The sequence below is a fragment of the Scleropages formosus genome, chromosome 19 (genome assembly GCF_900964775.1).
Source record: "Scleropages formosus chromosome 19, fSclFor1.1, whole genome shotgun sequence".
NCBI lineage: Eukaryota > Metazoa > Chordata > Actinopteri > Osteoglossiformes > Osteoglossidae > Scleropages > Scleropages formosus.
In genome coordinates, this window is record NC_041824.1 from 1,468,355 (window position 1) to 1,491,404 (window position 23,050).

Sequence of the window (23,050 nt, forward strand, 5' to 3'; positions counted from 1 at the left end):
AAATAAATAAATGTGTTATTATTTTCTATTAGTGACTTTTGAATCATGTGTAAAATTCATGAAAAACCTTACCAAAGCTCTACTGTACAACGTATGTATGTGTGTTGGTGTACATCACATGTTTATATAGTGTCCCTCCCTATGGCTCATGTAATATAGTATGAGGGCCTTTGCAATAAGCTCATTGGAATGGAATCTATCATAAGTTACCTGCACTCAAACGGGAATGCATCCTACCTGTACATGTACTATGTCTTCAGAATGTTTCAGTTCCATCTCTGATGCATCTTTCTGAAGACTGATGATAGACAAAGAGGAAGAGCCGGAGTGGTGGCGGGGGTGGGGGGGTGGGAGAGGGAATGTTGGAAACGTGGAGAGAAAAGTACTATAGAAGAAAGAGTCATCAGGCAGGAGAGCTTTGAGAGGAATGTGGATGTGATGTGAGCAAGGTGAAGTGTTTCTGAGTGCGCGTACATTTTGCGCGTGTGTTCCTTTTAAACACAAAAAGGACCATCTCTCCGGATGTGTTTATGGCTTCTCTTAGACATTGCAGCACATCAAAGAGGATGCTTTAGAGACAAGAAGTGAGAGAAAAAGCAGTGGTGGGAAATAGGTGTGGGCTGGAGGATGCTGAGGAGGCAGAGAGGAGAGGAGAGAAGGAGAGAAGAGGGGAGGAGAGCCGAGGAGAGAGAGGAGAGGGAGGGAGGAGAATGATCCAGAGGGGCAGATAAGGAGAGAGACTGATGGAGATGAAGATGAGCGGCAACAAGACGGCACCAGCCAAAAAACACTTATGTTCCTTTTTGTTTTAAAATGTAATATGGACTTTAATTAGATACGTCATAGACAATCATAAAACAGTATTTTTTGTTGAACTGGAGTTATTTCTTTCCTTTTTCTTTTTGTGAGTTCTGCATGACTAGGGTTAGGGGGAGTGTCTTACTTAAGAACATGGTCCACAGGACCACTTCCTTAACCACAATGCCACCTGAAACCTTACAAAGTACAGTACAGTGTATTCTCATTTCTTTTACAGCCTTATACAGTGTTAAATACATGTTGTTTAGCAGTCAAAGTGGTCAGTGGTCCATTGGATCCTGTTTTTACATATTTTCTGTAGAAATTAGCAGTCCCTGTCTAGGTTCAAAAAGAACTCAATTTATAACTATTTCTTAATCCCAAATGCAAATCACAGTGCTGCACGCAGGAGCAGATGTGTGGCCTGGTTGTATTGTGGCTCTAAGAGGCCATGCTTTGTAAAAGCTCCTTATCCTCATCAATTAGTCCCCGAGCTTTAAAAGGGCAGGAATAGCCAAGTGTTGGAGAGTGTGACAGTTTTAGGTCAGCGATCTGAAAACTTGTTTTCGTTTTGGAGTGGGAACTGCAAAACGTGCCTAAATGTGTTTGGAACAAGAGTATCCCAAACATCGTATGGTAATTAGAAACCCCACACAGCGTGAAATTCTGGTTAGAGCTGAAAAAGACACTGAGGCTCCATTTTCAAGGCTTGGCTTGCATCTCCATCCTTTCTCCAGTTTATCTTTTTCTCTTGGAGTCTAAATAGCCTTCCAGAAATCCTGTGTGTAAGGAAAAAATGTGGAAGCCTATTATAGTGTATATAGTATATACAGTATGTATATATTATACAGTAGTACATGTAGTTAAAGGGAGCAAAATTATGACAAATTTTTCATTGTACATGTTTGGATTTGGACTCCGGATGTTTTTCTTCTGAACACTTTTCTTTCTGCTTTTTCGTGACAGCAAGAATGTGGCACATGACTGGAAAAATAGTTATAAAACTACTTTGGTCTGTAAAAGTGTTATGTATACAGACAAGTGAACACGTGTAAATACAGTATGGGCGTGTGTGAATTTGTGCGCATGCCTGTTTGTATTTATGTGTTTGTTTTGAAAGAACAAAGTAGTGAGTACCATCATTTCGAGTACCTGTGCCTATACAGCACACATTACAGGGATCTACCGAAGACACAAAAACATTTGCTTGCAGTACAATGAGCAGGAGAAAATAGGACAAAAAGGGAAAAGAGGAACATCTGGAAATGCTTTAGAGTGAAATCCACTTCACAGTATCTTAATCTTACGCTTTCAAACTGTGGGGCTGAGCTCTTTTACGTTTGAGTGTGTTCCCAAACGTGTACACTTTCATAAGAAGTCATCCATCCATCCATCCATCCATCCATCTATCCATCCATCCATTTACACTGACTGCTTGTTGTGGTTAGGGTTGCAGGGGTCCAGAGCCTATCTGGAATTACTGGGCACGAGGCTAAGTGGGGGAGGGGGGTGTCTACACCCTGACCGGGTCGCCAGGCTGCACTCTTCCCTATTTTCTTTATTGAATTTGATCACATTTCTGTTACTTCTTGTATTATGTGAAGGGAGTCAGAAATAAAACCAACATTGTTCTTTCATTTCTTTTGTGTGTTTCCCAGTAAAGTTAGAAGGAGGCTCCAAGTAAATGTGTGAAACTGTTAAATTAGTTACATCAGTCTAATTAAGAGAGTATTTGGTGTCATACATGGTGTACAGTAAGGTCTGATTTAGTCCATTTATGTCCAATATAAATTTTCCGAACTTTAACCTTTACAATGAAAAGTCAGGTTGCCAAAACACAGTATGTCAGAGAGACACCATGTCGCTAAATTCCTGAAGACCCCCGGAGAACATTTTTGAGGCCTGTCAGTGTGGAAGGGGTCACACAGCCACTTTTGAGGCTCTGAACCTGCAACCAAACCACAGTCATGCACATGCTTGCCAAATGTTGAAAGTCGAGGACAGTGAGGAATTTACCACCTGTGCCAAAATCTCTCTTCGAGAAAGGCATAAACTCATCAAATTAGAAGGAACCCTAGAGGGGCACTGTAGACCTCATCTACTGTCAACAGTAACCATCCGTAACCGCTTGTGGTAAAGCGGTCGAACCCAGCAACACAGGGCACAAGGCCAAAGGGGGAGGGGATACACCCGAGACAGGATGCCAGTCCGCCGCCAGGCACCCCAAGCAGGACTCGAACCCCAGACCCACAACACAGCACGCACTGGCCAAACCCACCACAGCACCACACCCTTGATGGTGACCATGGTACAATAAGAGGGACACTGCTACAGTGGGGTAAATGGACCATTGTCAAGGTGGAGACTCCTCAAAGGACATGACTAAAAGAAGGTGAAATGGTTTAGACTTTAGTGTTGTTTTCAAAGCCAACCGGTGCGTCGCTGTCCACCGGAACCCCAAGAGGCCTGTGAAGGACAGGTTAACGGAAGCTTATGAACTGCGTGGATTGTATGTACGGAGGCGAAGGGTTAGCTGCTCGGAAGCAGGCCGCACTAGTGAAGAGCAGCATTTCTAACGCTCTGCAGTTTTAGTTCAGACGCTTTGACCGAACGAGGCCGACAGGCGCGATCGCACAGTTGGCGCCGTTATCGTGAGCAGATGGTGATCGCTTGTCGAACTGCTCCTTTCTTTCCTTCGCTCCCTGCCTGTCTTCCTTGTCTTCGAGGAGCAATTAGCCGACGCCATAGCTCTGCTGGCGATTTGGCCCGAATTTTCTCCTTGGAGCATGACAACAAGACGGTCGGCCGCCATGGTGGACCGCACAGGTGTCTTCCTGTCCTGGAAGAACTGGCTTCATCTGCGGGTCGAAACGCCCTTGTTTGCACACCTGCGGAGGTAGCAGATGGGACCGCGGATCGGTGTGATGCTAATGAAACCGTTTCAGTGGCCTTCCCTGGCAGACTCGATGGAAAAAAACCATTGTCCCTGTAAATGGAGCCAACTGAGTCCATTTGGGTCTTTGTGTTTTTCTTTGCTGCTCTTCGACTAATGGGCTGTAGTTTCGTGCTGCAGTACACGTGCGAAAGACTGCTCACATTGAGGCGTCAAGATCGTTCTCGATGAGCGAAAGAGAAGAACACCCGACGCCAAACATATTTTCGTCTCAGTTCGACCTTCTCCGGGTGGTACTTTACTTTCGAGAGAGTGGAGTGTGATGGCAGTACCCACTGGCGTCCTCATGCAGAGACCATAAAGACAAAGGGGACCTTCCTCAGTCCCGCAGCGTTGAGCCAGAGCTTCACGAAACGACGGCACAAGTGACGCGGCGTGTTGTGCGAAGGTTACGCGATGCGCTAGATGAGCGAAACCAAAATGGCAGTCACACTTGCGCAGGACTGATTCTGTGGCGAGTCTCCATGTAATGTTCCATGTAATTTAGCGGGAATTGAGAAAACGTCACTGGAAAAGCAAAGCAAATACGTCCAAAATACATTATTATATTACTTCCATTAAGGCTGCTTTTTTTTATGCAACATATTGACGTTCTGTGTCCTTCGCAGAGCTTAGCGCATGAAGCTCCATCCATGCGCTCCTCTTCCGCTCAGCAGCTCAGCAGCTCAGCCAGCAGACGGCAGCCTGCCGTGGCCACCGCGTCATGGGCCGGACCGGCCCTCGACCGCCACGCCCAGGGGCATCTGCGAGACGACCCGCATTCATTTAAAGCCCGTTGCCTTGTGGGATGGCGGCGATAAAGCCACGAGCGAAGGGTTACATTAGTAGCCCCGTCTCTCTGCCCGTTTCAATTACTGTAATGAACAGAAACGCGCTTCCGTGTCTTTAAATGCCTTTCAGAAGAAAACACGCCTGAATTTATTGCTCCTCGTTTAATCCAGTGCCTAATTATTTTGTGGACGAATAAAGACTCGCGGTGCTGGAAATGTGCTCCTCGAGTGCTCGGCCAGCCGATACGAATCCGGCGCTTTAGGATTTGGAGCGGGAGGGAAGCGAAGTCCGAATCGCCATAGTTACCGTAGTTCAGTTCCCATATGTACAGGTTACTTCTTGTGCGCGTGTGTGTGTGTGTGTGTGTGTGTGCATGTGTGTACGCGTACACCCCTTGTTGTCTGCATCTTTCTGTATGCCCACGCATTTGTCTGTCTGTCTGCCTGTACACCTCATTTGTACTGTAAAACATGGGAAACGTGCAGCGAAATGAGCGAAGCGTGGAAGAAGTAGGATTTTCTTGTGCGTCTAGGGTCCCGCAAACACCATAAAGAGGCTCAATTGAACGAACGTTCAAACGCTGCGCGCGGAAGGCCGCGATCACGGAGTCTCCGTTGGCACCGCCGCGGACGTGAGCTCCGTTCAGGGAGACGTTTCCGCACCCTGCTGCGTACACACTCGAGTACATCTGGTGCTCGCACACCTGCCAGCGAGAGCTTCCCGTGTCAGCGTCTTCACGTCGCCCTCTTGTCAGCAGAACAGCTAATGACACACTTGTTCTCTCCATGTTATGTGTCTCAATGTTCAATTTCTGCCTTTTGTTTTGGACTCCAAAGCGCAGAGGAGTCGCTAAGACGCGGGAAGCGACGGTTTGGCTCCGTAATTCGTTCAATACGTCACTTAGTCAGCGATTCTTTCGTACGTTAAACATCGTCTCTGCTTGTGGGTGTACGGTGTGTTTTGTCACAGCTGAGATGCAGGATGGAAGCGAAGGGCTCTGGTTAAATGTACTCTGTGTCAGTGGCTCTTGCTGCTGCTGCTCTTGTGCTTCAACGTGTCCAAGGCCTCCAGCTTTGTGCACTTACTACGAAAATGTGCTTTTACACCTTGGGCAGCTAAGGTTTCTCCAGTGACACATCACAGCCTCTCCTTTCTCTCCTTTCCATAAAGTGACTTATGAGCGGGGAAGCTGGTAGGGCAGTGGTTAGCGATACTGCCTTTTGGTCCAAAGGTTGCAGGTTTGAGTCCCATCTCTGGCTCCTCTTGTACCCTTGAGAAAGGTATTTACCCTACAAATTACTCTAGCTCTATAAATGGGTAAGAAGTTGGAAGTTGCTCTGGAGAAAAGTGTCTGCTAAACGTAAGTTGTTCTGTGCCCACCGTTCATTCCGGTTCGCTGTGGATGGAGGTGTGTTGCAAGGTCACCGCGTTGAGACGAGGGAATGTGACTGTGAAAAAGAGCCATAGCGTTGGACCTTGTGCGCAGCACCTGACCCCCGGAACAGCGTATACGCTACACACGCGCAGAGGGTAGAAGGCACCGTCAGCATAAACCCTCTCATCTTCTTGTGTTTCAAAGTGCGTTGAGATTCAGAAGCGGGAACGGCTTTTTGTGTTTGTTTGGAAGCAGGTCCTGAAATTCGGATCAAAGGATGAGAGGAGTGTCTCTCAATGCCTGACACACATGTGTACGAGCACGTTCGCTTCTCTTACAGTTACACACACTTAAACGTGAAGTGTGAAACTGCTGTCTGCTCTGACTTCTCTCTCCCGGTCTTTTACCGTCCCAGGTTTGTTCTGAGCAAATGGAATTTAAATACACCGACTCCTCGTTCGGCAAAGGGTGGCGCTGCGAATTTTCAGGGTCGCACATTTTCAAAAGCAGTTAATCGGGGGGCTCGGCGGCGCGGCGGGTTCGGCTGACGCCCTATGTGGGGTGGGTCTGGGGTGGGTCTGGGGTCCGAGTCCCGCTCGGGGTTCCTCGAAGTGGACCGGCGTCCCGTCCCGGGTGTGTCCTTCCACCCCGTGTTGAGGAAATGCTTTTGCCACGTCACGCTCAACAACTGTGTGGCAAAAAAGCATTTCCTCAACTCGTCCATTTTTTAAAGAATCCGTCTGTTTTGGAGCAAACGCTCTACACACACCACTTTCAGCTGTCACCCAAACAGCACACGACCTGCTGCTGCAGCGCCGACTCCTCTGTCCTCTGTCTGCTGTCTGTCACCAGGAACCCGGTAACGTGACAGGATAAATGAGCCGACAGTCGATGTTTACTACGAGTTTGTTCGAACCGCTCATTTTCCTCCCCAGTTATCTTACATTGGATTTAGTGCTGAACGAAAGGGCAGAATTAGCGAATGTTTATGGAACAGATGTTTGGGTCGTATGGCGCAGTGGGTTGGACCGGGTCCTGCTCTCCGGTGGGTCTGGGGTTCGAATCCCGCTTGGGATGCCTTGCGGCGGACTGGCGTCCCGTCCTGGGTGTGTCCCCTCCCCCTCCGGCCTTACGCCCTGTGTTACCGGGTAGGCTCCGGTTCCCCGTGACCCCGTATGGGACAAGTGGTTCTGAAAGTGTGTGTTTGGGTTGTTTTCACTGCTATGTTGACTCTTCCAGTATATAAAAATGATCAGATGAAAAGAAATAAAGTAAGAGATTATTATTGTGTGTGTGTGTGTGTTGATTGCCCGCATAAGAAATTTGGAAGCGGAAAGAAGGCGACAAACAGGATTGCAGGCGCTTACGGGCCAAATTCTTAACTCTTGGGATTGATTGAGAGCTGCTGGAAATTACGGATATTTCCCTGTAATTTCAGCTTAATTTTAATTTTTAATGTAAAGTAATAAAAAATAATGAAACGAGTCTTGTAACGATTTTTTTCTTATTTATTATGACTTGGTCGGAGGTTTTTGCAGGACGTAACCGGCGAATAAATTGTGGGCCGTCAGCGTTACTAAGCTGCTTTTATTGACTGCGAACGGACTTCTCGTTTCAGTCGTGTTTGTACGTCCAGGAACCGGCGGAATTAGACAAGTTGCGGGACGCTGCACAGAACGAGGCTTCGACGGGTTTTGACTTTTTACATCTGAGCATCAACTTGCCATCACCGAAGCTCCTCCCGAAAGAGGAGCAGAGAGCGTACGAGCGAGTGCTTGCTGCCCCGATGGAGCTTTGGGGGTGTTTTTAATCAAAGCACAGATGCATGATGGGTGCGGCAGCAGGTGGGACGTATGTGTGCGTGTCTGGCGGAGCGAAACGTCGGGGGGGTCTCAGGAGAGCGAGGTGGGCAGAAGGTCTCATCTGTTGCCGCAAAATCAGCACACGTAACGCGGTACGGCTGCTTGTTCTGCCTAATAGGATGTTTTCTGTGCCTAGCAGGAGGCTGATGATGATGATGATGATGGGCGCGCGCTGGCCTGGGGCAGGAAGAGGAGGGTGAGGGGGATAAAGAGAGGAAGACCTAGCAGGATCCACCTCTCGTCCGGCGGGTACATCGACCCCGGGGGACGTTCGCGTCGACGCGCGGCCTCGGTCCCGTAGCGGCCCGGGCGGCCGAGGATGTGCCCGTGCCCGTGCCCAGCGGGAGAAACAAGGGGCTCATTTGATTAACAAATGCCGGTTTGTTACCGAGGTCTGTGTTGATGTTCGCACGTTGGTTGCCGAGCGGTTTGGGCAGTTGCCAGATGCGATATCTGGAATCGGCGGAGCGCTCCGTTCATTTCCGCACAGGTGTTATGTTGCCACGGTCCACGGTTAAGTACGTTCTGACCCACTGGCCGCTCCGTCTTCTTACCTCCGCGCTGCCTTTTAATGTACGACCCCTCTGGACTCTCTTCAAGGCCTCTGCTGTGAAACATACCGTACCGTACGTACGTTATACTCTATGTACGCGTTTATCGCAGGGATGAGTTACAGGTGGAAAAAAAAAGACAAAACAAAAGTGATTGGATTTTACTACCTGGAAATAGAAAAATCTGTTTTCTCTTCTATATTTTGGGATCTCCATCTTGTAAGTAAACATTAACATTTAAAGTGTAATAAGCCTGGAGCTGTAGAGTGCCGTCTAAACCGGACCGGCGCCAACGGAGGTGACTGACCCGTCGGGGTCCTTTTCTCTACGTTTCCCTTGTTCGGCCTCGTTTTGATGACGGTACGGAACGACAGCGGCGCCGTCTCTCTTATATTGATCCGGGATGGAAGCGAATGCGCTCAGGTGTCTCTGGGAAACGCGCATTGGCGTCTTTCTATGTTGCAGGCACTGCGGATACATTAAGGCCAAGCAGGACCCCGACGAGGACAAGATGCAGTTCCAGCACGGGCGAGGTAGGTGGGACGCTGCCCTTCGCATTCTGGACCGAGAGCGCGTTTCTCACGAATGTGGCCCTGAATGTGGAAACGCACGTTTGGGTTTGGGTCCTAGGGAGGGAGCAGCTTCTGTACCATCAATGTGGATTCATTAGAGGACATGTCTTCCAGGCTCTGAAGGTGGACTGCCTGCACTAATACTCTTTCCTTCCCTCTTCGCCCTTAACTGGCACGCAGTGAAGCTCCCGGGAAGCAGGACATACATCCATCCCCACACGTACGAGGACCCTAATCAGGCCGTCCGAGATTTCGCCAAGGAGATCGACGTGTCCAGCATCCGCATTGAGCGAGTCATTGGGGCAGGTGAGTCACACGTGGGGCGAGTTGGCCCGTTCCGCTGCCTCGGAGACAGGAAAGCCCGGCTGACCTACTTGCTTCTGCGAGCAGGTGAGTTCGGCGAGGTGTGCAGTGGGCGGCTGAAGCTTCCCAGCAAGAGGGAGATCTGCGTGGCCATCAAGAGCCTCAAAGCGGGATACTCCGAGCAGCAGAGGCGGGACTTCCTGAGCGAGGCCAGCATCATGGGCCAGTTTGACCACCCCAACATCATTCACCTGGAGGGTGTGGTCACCAAATGTGAGTGAGTTCGTTTCCCGTCGCGCTCCCCGTCTCGCACCCGCCCCGTGGCACGCGGCAGAGAACCGGTACTGCTGCCACATCACTCCTGCAGGTCCATCCAGCGCAGGTATTATTTTACATTGTATACAGGTATTTTACACTACAAGCTGTGGCGTGACTAAAATGCGGCCTTTACCAGCCCCTCGTCTTCACCTGCTCTGTCCCAAATTTCAGTTTGAAGTTGTTCGGAAATTTGAAATTGAGCGAAAAAGGGTGGTGTCGATACACTCATCTGAGCACAAGTGTTACTTTACTTCCCGCATGTCTACAGTGGATGGCTGAACTGATCGTAAACGTGTCAAAAAGGTGTCAGGTGTGTCTTAGTGGATCACAAACGGAGTAGTGTGTGTGTGTGTGTGTGTGGCAGTCCGCAGGAGTGAACACAGTAACACTGCAGGGAGATGCTACACACACACTCCACAACACACACACACTCCACACCCTGAACCTCTTGAACGCTTTGGAAACAAACACAGGGTCGGTCCAGCCTCACTGACACCTATTTCTGTAACTCGGGGGGGGGGGCATACATATTTATAAACTGGGTGAATGTTAATAATTCAAACTGCTAATGGGATGCGTTTTTTTCTCATGGGTCATGAATATTCAACACGGTCGTGCATATTAACAAAACATCCATTCCCTTAACATTTCCTTTTCTTTCCCCCTGATGTAAAATGCTAATTCTGGCCTTTTGTTCAATTTAGTTTAAACAGTTTTTATTACAGTAACCAGGGTAGAGCAAGCTTCCATTAATTCAAAAAGCCAAATATTGCATAATTTCCCTGCTTCGTTGCAGCCCTGTCCTTCAGTGCGAGTACTATTTAATGCACTCTATGCAAATATGTGGGTTAATAACATTCATTATGAAAGATAAATTCATTTTTGAAATAGTACACAGACCGTCAGAAGGAATGTCGCCGTAATAAAGCGAGTCATCGTAAAAGTTGAGCTCGGCTGCCGTCTGCTTCGCGTTAACGACGGGCGCGTTTGCAGGGCGACATCAGTCCGTGTCTCTGGAACACGTGTCGCCTTTGTCTCGGCAACACGTGTCGTCCGTGTCGTCCGTCTTTCCTGCACGCGAATGGCTTTCCTGTCGAATGGCTCATGGTGACGGTTAAGGGTGGACGGCTGTTGCTTTTACAGTTAATTACGGGAGAGGCAGCGCAATTTCACAGTTCAGGGCTCAGGACACCGGAGGGTTGCCAGGTCAGCGATCCACCCCCCACCCCACCCCACCCCACCCCGCAAACCCTCAGGCCGTGAACTGAGGACTCAGCTGGTCACTCCGTGTCCTCTGGAAAAGAGGCTCTGCTTCTTGTGTTTGTTTGTGCTATGGCCTAATGTGTGTGTGTGTGTGTGTGTGTGTGTGTGTTCAAGGTGTCTCGGACATGTCCCGTTTGCATATTGGCCACGTGTGTACATGAGCGCATGTGTGTCAGAGGTACTTGACACGGAGCAAAGTGTCACTTTGGAGTAACAGACTGGTGGAACACAAAGGGAGAGGAGAGCAGAGGAGAACGAGGCTCCCAGACACTCCATTGTGATGCAAATTGCTGCTCAGCTGAAGGAGGGAAGGAAGGAGCAGTAAAGAGCTCCTGTAGCCTCCATCTCGCTGCATATGGAGAACTCGCGTGGCCACCGTCCCCTCGCTGATCCTCCCGCTGTGTCGCGCCGTCAGATTGTCGAACGCCGACCCACTGACACCGACCCGCAGACACCGACCCAAAGCCCCGTCCTGTTTCACGAGTCTCCAGCTCTGCGCCTTTCGTTTTTTCTCTCTCTGTGCTGCTGCCGGATGCGACATCGTGGTTTCGGGTGGTTTTTTTCCCGAAGGGAAGCGAACGATCCGCATGTTCTGCGTTCGTTAGACAAATGACGAGAGCAGCCGAGTTGTTCTTTCCCCTGCTCTGACCCTTCTCAAATGTGTCACGATAAAGGGCTCGAACCCGTGCTTCAACTGGCCCGAGATCACAGAGACGTTGTAACGGCGTCCCTCCTAAACGCTCTTCTCTTTCCGTCGCTGCCTCAGGATTAAACTGAAGTCTGGAGGGGGAACCTTTAAACGTCTCATTAGTGTGTCGCTAGATGAGAGACGTAGCGCTGCAAACAGGAGTGATGCGATGTGAGGAGCTGCAGTGGTGGGGAAGCTGTTGGGATGAAGTGATGCAGAAAGAGGAACCGCAGAGCTGGAACGCACGCACACACACGCACACACACACACACACACACACGCACACACACACACACTCTGCTCTGCTCTGCTGCCATGTAACACGGCAGAAAATCAATAGGCACCCCGTGGCAAAGGCAGCAACGCTCTGAGCAGGGGAGGGGAAGAAGCCGGAAGCTCTTGTCGGAACCGCGGGCCACAGCTGTGCCGTCACCCGACGGGCCGCAGACGACAAATCCAGACTTGCTGGTCTCCTGCTCCAGTGCATGTTGGACACAGCTGTAGCAATGATGAGGGGGGGGGACCTAATTTGACCCCCCCAGTATTTGTCCATAACTCCCCTATTGCTGCCGTTTCGATCCTTCTGAACACCTGACGAGATGTTGCTCCCGTCGCAGCAGGAATGTTCCAGCGAGGCTCGCGCCGCGCGGACGGCTCTTTCGGCGAGAACTCGGACCGCTGCGAACCACGAGGAGAGAAGCGCACGCTCGCGTGCCCTTTCCAGACCATCGCACAACATGATCACGAAACCTGACTTGTAAACGTGCAGCTGCGCAAATGGAAAAGACACATGGAGACGAAGCGGTAAATAGACGTGCGTAACAATGTTACGTGCAGAGAGCGGCGGCGGCGCAGAAGTATGTAGAAGGATGGAGAGTGACCCCTGGAAGTGTTGTGTTCGCTCATCGCTGGTCACCGCATGTCGCTCATCTGGGGGTTTCCTCTCCGTCTAATCGCAGAATTAAACAGAAAAGCCTAAGAAACGGTGAGGTATCAGCTGATTTCTGCACCATGCAGTGTAACGTGTTTTTTCTTTCACTTCTTCCAACCATTGGATGACTGAACGTAGTAAAAATCATAGTAAGTGACATACTGAACCTTCAGTACCTACACTGAAAAATTATTTGCTTTATTGTATTTCACCGAGTTGTGCTGTGTTCAGCTGAGTCAAACTGTATTATGTGATGAAGCTAAACTGATTGTTTTTTTTTTTTGGTAAATAATTAATAACTTAATTTGTAATAATTTTACAAATGTTCTTGCGGACTGCGTTGGGTGCAGCAGCAGGCCACACGCCGCCCTCGGACCGCACGTCGGACAACCCTGATATGACACGGTACTGGATCCACAGCATGAGTTCCGGCAGGCCTTGACTGCCTTCTTTTACACCGGTATTACTGTGATTTGTTCTTCATTCTGTCCACAGGATCAAATTGGCACGGCGACGGTTACATTTATTCATTTAGTAGACACTTTTCTCCAAAGCAGCGCACATCTCCTAGAAAATACAATTTGTACATTACATTCGGAGAAACGGACACAGCTGCAGACGTAGAAATATTTCCGTTAGGTTGCAGGAGTGGCTTTGTAAAGGATTGATCTAAGCATGACCATGAAAAATCATACCTTACATGAACTTAAGAGATGATGGGAGAAGTGAGTCTGGAAGAGATGAGTTTTAAGACCCTTTTTTAAATGTGGACAGAGATTCAGCAGTTCTGAGTGAGAGGGGGAGGTCGTTCCACCGCAACGGAACCAGAACCGAGAACCTCCGTGCTTTACCTTTCGTGCGCGGCACTAGCAAGCGAGCAGAAGTAGACGAGCGAAAGGGTCTGGCTGGGGTGTAGCGGTTGATCAAGTCTCGTAGATATCCGGGAGCACTTCTATTGATTGACGTGTGGCCTTTTTCCCACTTTAATGTGGATCCTGGCAGCAGGATGGCATTTGTGTGAGCAGGCACTTTATTCCACTCCCATCATCTCTTGGCCTTGGTGGACGGTGCCGTACAATGTCCATTTTGGGAAACCATTCGTTCCCATCAAACGAACACTTTAGGCCGCGGTCTCGTTCGGAAACCAGTTTCCAGTAAAATATGGGGGCTGCTTGTGCGGATGGAGTGTCATATTTATTTTTATTTGTTTCCTTTATTTCCAACACGAGGAGTGTGTGTGTGTGTGTGTGTGTGTGTGTGTGTGTGTGTGCGTGCGCGCGCGCGCACGCGCGCCCTTCCTTGGACACGTTGGTTGTTCTTCTCCAAAGACGTATTGTGATCCCAAGAGCGATAGGCGCAGGCAGACCTGTATTCCGCGAGCTGAGCCGGGTCACGGTGCACATTGATGGATGAGGATAGCGGGTCTACGGGTGGGGGTGGGATGATTGACAGCACCGTTTACCGGGATCACAGGGGTCCCTTAATCGTTCGTGAAGGACACGAGGAGTGCGAGGAGGCAGCTGGCGGGTGAATGCCATTTCTCGCTAGTCAATTTTCAGCTCCCCTCCCCCTTGCGGCCCTTCGCCGCTCCCCCCTGCAGGAACTTGTTAACAATCGAAGTCGTTGCGGCCAAAGATATCCTCCGCGGATTGCTCGCACTAATCAGGGGCTGACAGTTATTGAAAGCTTTAATTAAGGCCTGTCATAATGAAAGAGGCCTACCTGCTGGAAGATGAATGGCGGCAGACGGGGCACGTAGCCGCCCCTCCGTCCTCCTCTCCCACTTTTTCACTTCTGCTGTTTTTCGGAGGGAGGGAGGGAGAGAGCGGCAACTCAATTATGCATAAAGACGAGGTGCTGGGAAATTCCTCAGCTGCACGGTTCCTTTGGGCCCGTATTGTCAGCTTTTTCACTTCGCCTTCCCTCCCTTCCTCTGTAGGTAAGCCAGTGATGATAATCACCGAATTCATGGAGAACGGCTCTCTGGACTCCTTCCTTAAGGTAAGCTGTGACTGTACGTTGCGTTCTGGTAAATACCGGCAAATAGGAAAGTGCAGCGTGTGGGAGGGAACCACAGTTCGTTTGAGGACAGTTGCAGTATCGCAAAATGATCAACAGCTGCAATGAATCAGCTGAATTTATATCTGCCGTCGGATAAATACGTAATTGCAAAGAGTGAAAAGATCATGGCTCTTCTTACTAGGGGCAGCTAGTAGCTTAGTGGTTGACGCTGCTGCCTTTAACCTTGAAAGTCATAGGTTCAATCTCCACCTTTAGCTGTGGTACCCTTGAGTGAGGTACTTCCCCTGAAATTACCCAGCTGTATAAATGGGTGAATAATTGTAACCTCAACAGTGTGAGTTGCTTTGGAGAAAAGTATCAGCTACATGAATACATGTAAATAGAAGATGACAGACACCCTTTGGTTTGACCTTCTCACCAAACATAAATGGACTGAGCTGTTGGTGCTGCAAGAAGCAGCTTTTTTTTTTTTTTTTTTTTAACCACTCAGCTTGAAGTAACTAGTATTTGGTAAACTGAAGTCGTTTGGATAGCAATTCTTGAATTTTTTTTTTTTTTTTTTTTAAATGTGCAACACATTTTGAGACAAACATTGTTCTGTGCTATTTAGTCTTTTGCTGAAATAAAAGTAGGGTTACGTCGTTGGCCAAAGCTAATAATACAGGACTGAGGATTCATCTTACAAGAATGTTAATTAAAAGGCTCACAGAAACAATGTGGATAAATTAATACGGCGCAGCAGGACCTCAGTGCACAACTTGTTAAAAAGGGACATAATGAACCTACTATCATAAATATTCCCCATTGCGCTAATAAAAAAAGCTAATATAGTAATGGTTTTAGTTTTATGGCCAATAGATCATAGCCTTTCCCCTTGGAAAACAGGCCTATAATTAGGTCATTGATCAATTAAGTCTCACTTGCAGGCAAGGTGGAAGAACGGCCCTGTGTGGCTCCAGCGAGAAATAGAGATGAGGTTGTGGTTGTTGCTTAGATTTATACAGCGAGTGTGTAAATTGATTGGATGTATCAATCAATCAAGAGTGTGTCCCACCAACTAACAATGAGTTCACATGTAGCTTATGAAAGAGGAGAACCTGATGGAGAGTGAGCGTAGTGTGCAGAGATAAAGACCCCCCAGTGGAGGCTCGGGGCCCGTGTCTAATGGGGAGCCTGCAGATTGCTGTGCTCACACCTCTCTGGTAGATCCCAGCAGCACTTGGGCTCCTCATAAATCCTGCTCCTTTTGCCACAAGATGCCTTTTGTTCTGTGCAACTTGATTTCTGAAGTACAAGTGCTATAAGGCTGGAAGTTGTACACCCAGACATCACAAGGAGGAAGCAACAAAAAAGGATGAGACTGTCACTGAGAAAGAGATGGAAGAACAAAAGGACGACGTGCTCCATTGACAGAATCAAAGGAGAGACTAAATTTGCTGCGTTTGCAGTCCTTTCGGCGGAGGGGAAGAGTTGGCCCTCTTTGTCCTTGAGCTCACTTTTGGAACGTTCAACAGGAAATGTAGACATCACGCCGACTTCTTACCTAGGTTCTTTGTTGATCTTGTGGGTAGGAACTTCCTCCTCCGCACGTTTCCCCAGCAACACACCACAAGTGGTGGCACCCTTTACATTTACATTTATTTATTTATTGATCAGACACTTTTCTCCAAAGCGACTTCCAATGAACCCTGTGTAGTGTTATGAGGCCAAACACCTCATTCACCGCGGTGACTTACACTGCTACATATGTTACTTACACTGGGTCACTCATCCATACATCAGCGGAACACACACACACACTCTCTGTCACTCACACGCTATGGGGGAACCCGAACAGCCTGTCTTTGGACTGTGGGAGGAAACCGGAGCACCCAGCAGAAACAGGGAGAACATGCAAACTCCGCACAGACTGAGCAGGGATCGAACCCACGTCCTCTCGCACCACACAGGCACCGTGCAACACCTCGGGACCAGAAATAACCACACAGATAGACAAAAGCCGATGTGTGAGAGTGTATTGCGCGTAATTCTGCCTCTTAGGATCAGACTTCTGAGCTCAGTTTTTTTTTTGCTCTATATTTCTTTAGGCTTGTATGTGATTCACTAACATAAATAACATCGCGCTAATGACGGTGTGAGGATTAGAGGTAGGCTAAGAATCCCAGTCCAGATTTAAACTGACTGCGTGTATTGAGGAAATCGGGATGCCGGATCAAAATGATCAAAAACGGGGCACAGAAAAATAGTGCAGTTTGAAAGGTTTAACTGTATTCCTGCGACATGCAAAGGTTTACATTCGTATTCCGACAGCAAATTGCTTTTGGGGTGACTGCATGATCAGGACAAGGCCGAGTTCTTTTCAGCTCAAGGGCGAAAGCACTAACTCCCTGCCCATGTTGCCTAGAAACACGACGGACAGTTCACGATCATCCAGCTGCTGGGGATGATGCGCGGGATTGCGGCTGGCATGAAGTACCTGTCGGACATGAACTACGTGCATCGGGACCTGGCTGCGAGGAACATCCTGGTCAACAGCAACCTGGTGTGCAAGGTGTCCGACTTTGGCCTGTCCCGTGTGCTCGAGGATGACCCCGAGGCAGCCTACACAACACGGGTAGAGTGCGAAAGCCGCTCTGTTTTTCCATCCCGTTTTACAGCTTCATGTCGGCTTGTCGGTCGGTGATTTACAACCCGTCAAACGGTCATTGAGAGTGTTTGTGTTCTGGGCTGACCTCCAGGCTGCTGCAGGGATGTCACGGCTCTGGGTAAAGGGTACGACAACGTTAAAGATGAGGTGAAGCTTTCGCATAATTTGTGTTGAGGCAAAAAAAGAGAAAAGGTCTTTGCCACCATTCGTCTGCATGATTTTGTGATGATCACAGAAGAACAGCCAACACAAGCATTAAGTTCTGAACATGTTTCTGGAACACCGTAAGCTTGGGGCTTACTATCTCATTTTTATTCCCAGGGAGGGAAGATCCCAATCCGGTGGACTTCACCCGAGGCTATCGCCTACAGGAAGTTCACGTCTGCCAGCGATGTTTGGAGCTATGGCATCGTCATGTGGGAGGTGGTCTCTTATGGTGAACGTCCGTACTGGGAGATGTCGAATCAGGATGTGAGTATGCCCAGAACAGGAAATTGAGATAGGGTCCCGAGTGCGTCACCAGCTGCCTTCATTTATCTCTCAATACAGTTTGTTTAAATAAGCCCCATTTTATGGGCTAAGCAGTGAATATTTGCTAAAGGAATTGATTGAGAGCATCTGAGCTGCAAGGGGAAGACGTACACACACCCCCTGCAGAGTCACGATTTAACACTGGCAGTTTTAGAGGGAAAGTGTGAGTGGCAGCATAGCTCTCCTCATTACGAAGCGGCCAGTGCAGATCCCTCCCCAGGCACCTCCAGCTTGACTTCATTCTGACTGCTGAGTATATAACTGCTCCACCTCCTGCCTGCGTGTGAGTAACATTCCAAGAACGAGGAATTTTGCTTTTCTGTTGAGAGGGAACATTGCTGGGCACTGCTCCTTTTGTGCAGCCCTTTGAAAATACTTTGAACTTTGTGGGTTTTCAACACAGCGACAACTCTACAGTAAGGGTTTTCAGTAAAGGATGGGGAATTTTTTGATTCCGTTTTAATCTTACAAAAGTTCCCAGTTGAAAGGCTTTGGATCCAACCTTTCTTACATTCAATGTAACACTGCGGTCCTCAAGTGCAGAGTCCAGTGTCCCAACCAGTTGTCCACCCTGCTGATGACACTACCGTTATTAAGTTTCAGTCCTGAGGTCCAGAGTCCGGTGCCCTATGTAGAATTTTCTCGAATCCCTGCAGGTGATCAAGGCCATAGATGAGGGCTATCGACTGCCCGCTCCCATGGACTGTCCAGTGGTCCTGCATCAGCTCATGCTAGCTTGTTGGGAAAAGGGGCGAAGCGATCGACCAAAGTTTGGCCAGATAGTCAATACCCTGGACCAGCTCATCCGGAACCCCGGATGCCTGAAGGAATTGGCCAACAGTTCCGTCTGGTGAGGCTCAAGGATACGCATTCGTCTGCATAGTTGCTAAGTCACATGGCATTTGAGTCGCGGATCGGTTTCTGAACTGTTACTGGTACGTCACTGGTACATGACTGGCCATGACTGCACCTACTGGTGTCTGTGCAGGCAGGACCCTGGAACACCAGAGCTTGCTGCTGGCACGGTGGAAGAGTGGCTGGACTCCATCAAGATGGGTCAGTACAAGGATCAGTTCTCCAGCGCAGGCTACGTGACGCTGGACTCAGTGCTGTGCGTTAATGTCGGGTGAGGAGCCTTTTATGAACGATTCAAGCGTAAATCCTGAAAAATGTTGCTTTAATACAGTTCCTGAGCTGAGATAAACGTCGGGGTCATGAGACAGGTCTCTGTCTTTTTTTTGCTCACACCTGATGCTCCCCACCTTCTTCTATTGTCTAGTGATCTAGGGAAGATGGGCGTAATACTGGCGGGACACCAGAAGAAGATCCTCACCAGCATCCAGAACCTCCAGACGGAGCAGGCGTCTCATGTGCACGTATAGCCCACCTCAGCACTGCCTTGTCCTTCCTGCTCTACCCGAGCGCTTCAACCCCCCTGCCTTGTGCGACTCAGCACCTGGGGCCTCCTGCTCTTATAGCACCGTAGTGCTGAGAGTAGAGTGGAAGATGCATCATATAGCAGTTTTTTTTCCATGGTTTCTGTTCAGCCACATTCACTGTTTTCTGTCAAACATCAGGTCGTCTCGTCTGTACTGAATAGTTTGAGTTGGCAGAAGCGGAAGTCAGCAACTCAGTTCCGGGGTCCGGGGTCCAGGCTTCAGCCGTTGCTTATGACCTTGTTTGCGGAGACCAAACTGGATGGCGATCATTTGCCTGGCACCGATGGAGCCTTTGACCTGGTACCTTGACCGCAGGCAGTTTGCATTTTTACTCCACCCATCTCCTGTAAGTTGACACGCCACAAGTCAGACATGCTGACAAAGGTCTGCTCGTCACCGCGGTAGTAATGTGTACCCATGTCAGCGGCACAGTCACGTCTTTAAGGAAGACATGAAGATGCTTCAGAAGATGATCCAGGAAGGTGATTCAGATGAACGAGCTCTTTAAGTAACGCAGGGTACAGCCACTGTCACGTGACTGTTCCATCATGGGCAAAGGTGCGCTTCCCCAGAACCCCCCCTCGGCATAACACTAGACATCTTGCTGACGGATGCTCTTTCCACACCGATCGCCCCGGTCCTTAAAAGGAGGAAGGAACAAGAAGACGACGCGACATCCACCGTCCCGCATCAGCGTTGAGGAGGCTCTTCCGAGCCACACGTCCCACGTTTCACGAGAGGAGAAGCTAAAGGAGCCGACAAGAGGACGAGAAATGAAAGCATGAAGAAAATATTAAGGACGCATCTGCAAAGTACTTTGAACTGTAAGTGTGTGTCACCAAAGTCAGCTGAGCCACCTAACGTATGGCCTTGTGTGGGTCCCGATGAAAGAGTGAACAAAAGGCTGCGTGTCTTCAAATGGCAAGTCCAGGATGTGGGAATGTATTTCTTAGTACACGTCACAATGTCTCTGAGAAGATGCTTTGGTTAGTAGAAGTTTCTTTTTAATCCACTTTCTGCCTATATTTCACACTTGAGTAAAAGACGTATTCTGTGGTATCGTTTTCGGTGTATTAAATGATATTGTAGAAGGTGGCGATGGTTGACATTTTTCGGACTTTTCTCATGTTTTGACAAGTTGGAAAACATTGCTTCGGGTTCTTAATTTATTTGAACTTGTACAGTTTCCACTAAAGTGTGTGCATTTGCTGTTCTTGTCTACGTAGAGGCGCTCATGGCGGAAAGTAACGTGTTGCGCTAAGGGAAAGAGGGAGCGTGTGTGTGTGTGTGTGTGTGTATAAAGAAATGTGGCTGCAGAGGGAGCTGGGGGCGATATGACGGAGGAATATCACGGAATATTGAGATGTTAGAAATGCAGCTTGCGTGGCTGCACCTGTGCAGTTATTAAGAGCAATATGTGACGTCTCTTGGGGTCTGCAGTGTCCATTCGCTCACAGACCTTGAAACACATGAGTCCATATAAAGCAGACAGATGAGCTGGAAAACACTGCTTGGGAGGCTGTACGGGTGAGTGTGTGTCGCTGGTTCTGTGATGGTGCTGCTCTCGCACCATTCACTTCTGCCTCAAAAATCAGGTGTGTTTCCTCAAACCCCAGCAAATCCCCATGGTTTACCTTATCGTTTACCTTGCACCTTGGGAGCGCAAATATACTTCCTGATCAGTTACCAAATGAAGAAAACATGGTCCATTTCACTGCTTTGAGGTGTCTCTGCAGTTTGGAGCGTAGTGCTTTTTCACATTGGATTGTATCGCGGCATCTTTCACAGAACACAAAAGAGCTGACACAAGAGTATTTGCAGTGCATTGTGGGTAAACGTACACTACGTGACGCAGCCACCCTTTTCTCCGGTCCTGGACCGCCTGGGTACCATGGAGGGGGTTCAGAACAAGATGTACAATGGATGTGCTGGGTTTGGTTTGCCAGCTGTTCCTACCATGGTGCGCACAGTGGGTGTACAATACAGACACACATTCTGAGTGTTTTCCAGAACTTTCCAGTGCTCATTAGGCTCTTTTTGATAAGTCTTTTCGTTCTTGCTTGTGTGATGCACAAGCACTCTGGTTTTTTTTTTTTTTTTTTTTTTCTTTTTTAGACACCACCGCACTCTTAATTTTTAGTTGGATGTTGTCATGTTTTTGTAATGCTAAGGTTTTATGGACAGATTTTGAGATGAAATGTATCATAGTGTAAAAAGTGTACATTGTTTGATTTAAATCTCTACAATGTTTGGAATCGTCTTTTTTGAGAATTAAGAGAAAGTGTATTTGTTTCACAGTGTACGAAAGGTTGGAGGAGAGCAGCTGTGTGGAATGTAGCATGGATACACACGTTTGCCTTTTGTTCCCTAACTTAGTAAGCTCTCATGACGCTGTCGCAGTATTTCTCTACATGGACCATGTTTAGTACCGCCCTGGTTTACTTTGCTGGTAGCTGCTATTCAGGATCCGAACATTTAGTCGCATACAATGTGAAGCTCAGGCTCTGTAAAGTCTGATGGAAAAGAAGCTGAGGCAGAGTTACACTTCATGTTAGCTGGTAGGGTTGGCTTTAGGGTTAGGGTTAGGGTTAGGTTTAGGGTTAGGGTTAACAGTTTGACTTGTGGGCATTAGCTTTGTCACATAGTAGATGCCTTAATTCCCGGTCCTGACACTTCGTGACTGACCAAAGTTACATTTCCATCCTCTGTATCGAACGCCAATTAAAGATGGTGAAAAATCATCACACTTGGTTAGAAAGCCTCCATTAGTTCTCCGCAAGGCAGCTACTGTTAACACTGGTATATTTTTGAAGGCAGAGTAAAGAGGGGTCATGATCGGCTCACAGTACAAATCAACCAGCGTCTGAAGCCGCTTGTCCTGAGAGGGGTCGCAGCGAGCTGGGGCCTGGGCCGGCGGCGCAGGGCGCGGGGGACGCGCCCAGGACGGGACGCCAGTCCATTGCAGGGCACCCCAAGCAGGACTCGAGCCCCAGACCCGCCACACAGCGGGCACCGGCCAAGCCCACCGCACCGCTGCACCCCCCCAGTACAAATCAGGTTTCTGTTAAATAAATCGGCAACCGTTAATAATGTAGTTCATTGCTCACACACAAATAGACACTTTTGCTTACACATTGTAGATGAGCTGGTATCCAAACGGGTGTGTGAAACGTTCATTTGCTAACCTTTCCGAAGACCATTACAAACAAAGAGTTTCAACGAACTGACATAACGGCACAAACCCAAAGTGAACCGTGGGCTACAGGAGATACTAACATTGTCCTCACAAGCACTGTGGTATAAGAGGACAGTATTACCGCACCTGGTCGAGGTAATCAAGGTGTTCCTGACCAACCCTTCCCGCAGTGTGTGTGAATGTATGAATGTGTGTGTTTATGTTTGTCTTTCAAGGCTGTTCTCTGTAGATGGGTGAACACTAGTAGGCAGTTTAGTGCAGCGTATCTAGCACTGTAGGTCACCCTGGGTAAAGATCTCAGAGCTTCGTAACACAGACACTACGAGTGTGAAATGAAACTTCTCGTGAAGCCGAGCTCAACTGGAACGGGTGCGTGTGTCTTGGCCGATCACTGCCGTCGATGACGCTTTTTCAACACTAATGAACGTTTCCATTTGGTTTGAATGCATAAGGAAAGGTTACCTGATATAAACTCGACTCCTTTCATATGGAGTTCATTGCCAAGATATTCCAACAATACACGAAATCAACGGCTCGCCTTAATGCAGCGGATAGAAGTGGTGACACTGACACCTGAAGCAGCCGCATTTTCATGGCCGTTTATGCTTTTTTGAAGCTCTCGTCACTCTCAGTATTTACTTGTGTTCAGGCCACGATATTGTTATTTAAGTGCTCGTATCTGGGACTCCCTTGCTGGGCTACAATAACGGTGTAGCCTGTGTTAAAAGTACACTTGTGAACTCTTGCTGTGCACTGATTTGCACTGATTTGCACCGATCAACTTTGAACATCTCCAAGTAACAGAGAAAATGCTAGAGCTTCCTCCACCG

The 23,050-nt window shown here is 48.6% G+C and overlaps 1 protein-coding gene across 1 annotated transcript in view; it reads left to right on the forward strand.

Moving 5' to 3' along the window:
- Positions 1 to 19,131, forward strand: part of LOC108927775 (ephrin type-A receptor 3-like) — a 54,707-nt gene extending 35,576 nt beyond the window's left edge. The window contains exons 9-17 of the mRNA XM_018741315.1: positions 8,776 to 8,843; positions 9,063 to 9,188; positions 9,273 to 9,458; positions 14,325 to 14,386; positions 16,812 to 17,021; positions 17,376 to 17,525; positions 18,242 to 18,435; positions 18,574 to 18,711; positions 18,865 to 19,131. Coding sequence (XP_018596831.1) covers positions 8,776 to 8,843; positions 9,063 to 9,188; positions 9,273 to 9,458; positions 14,325 to 14,386; positions 16,812 to 17,021; positions 17,376 to 17,525; positions 18,242 to 18,435; positions 18,574 to 18,711; positions 18,865 to 18,967 — 1,237 coding nt within the window. The 3' untranslated portion in view covers positions 18,968 to 19,131. The remainder of the gene's footprint in view (positions 1 to 8,775; positions 8,844 to 9,062; positions 9,189 to 9,272; positions 9,459 to 14,324; positions 14,387 to 16,811; positions 17,022 to 17,375; positions 17,526 to 18,241; positions 18,436 to 18,573; positions 18,712 to 18,864) is intronic.
- The last annotated feature ends 3,919 nt before the right edge of the window (positions 19,132 to 23,050 follow it).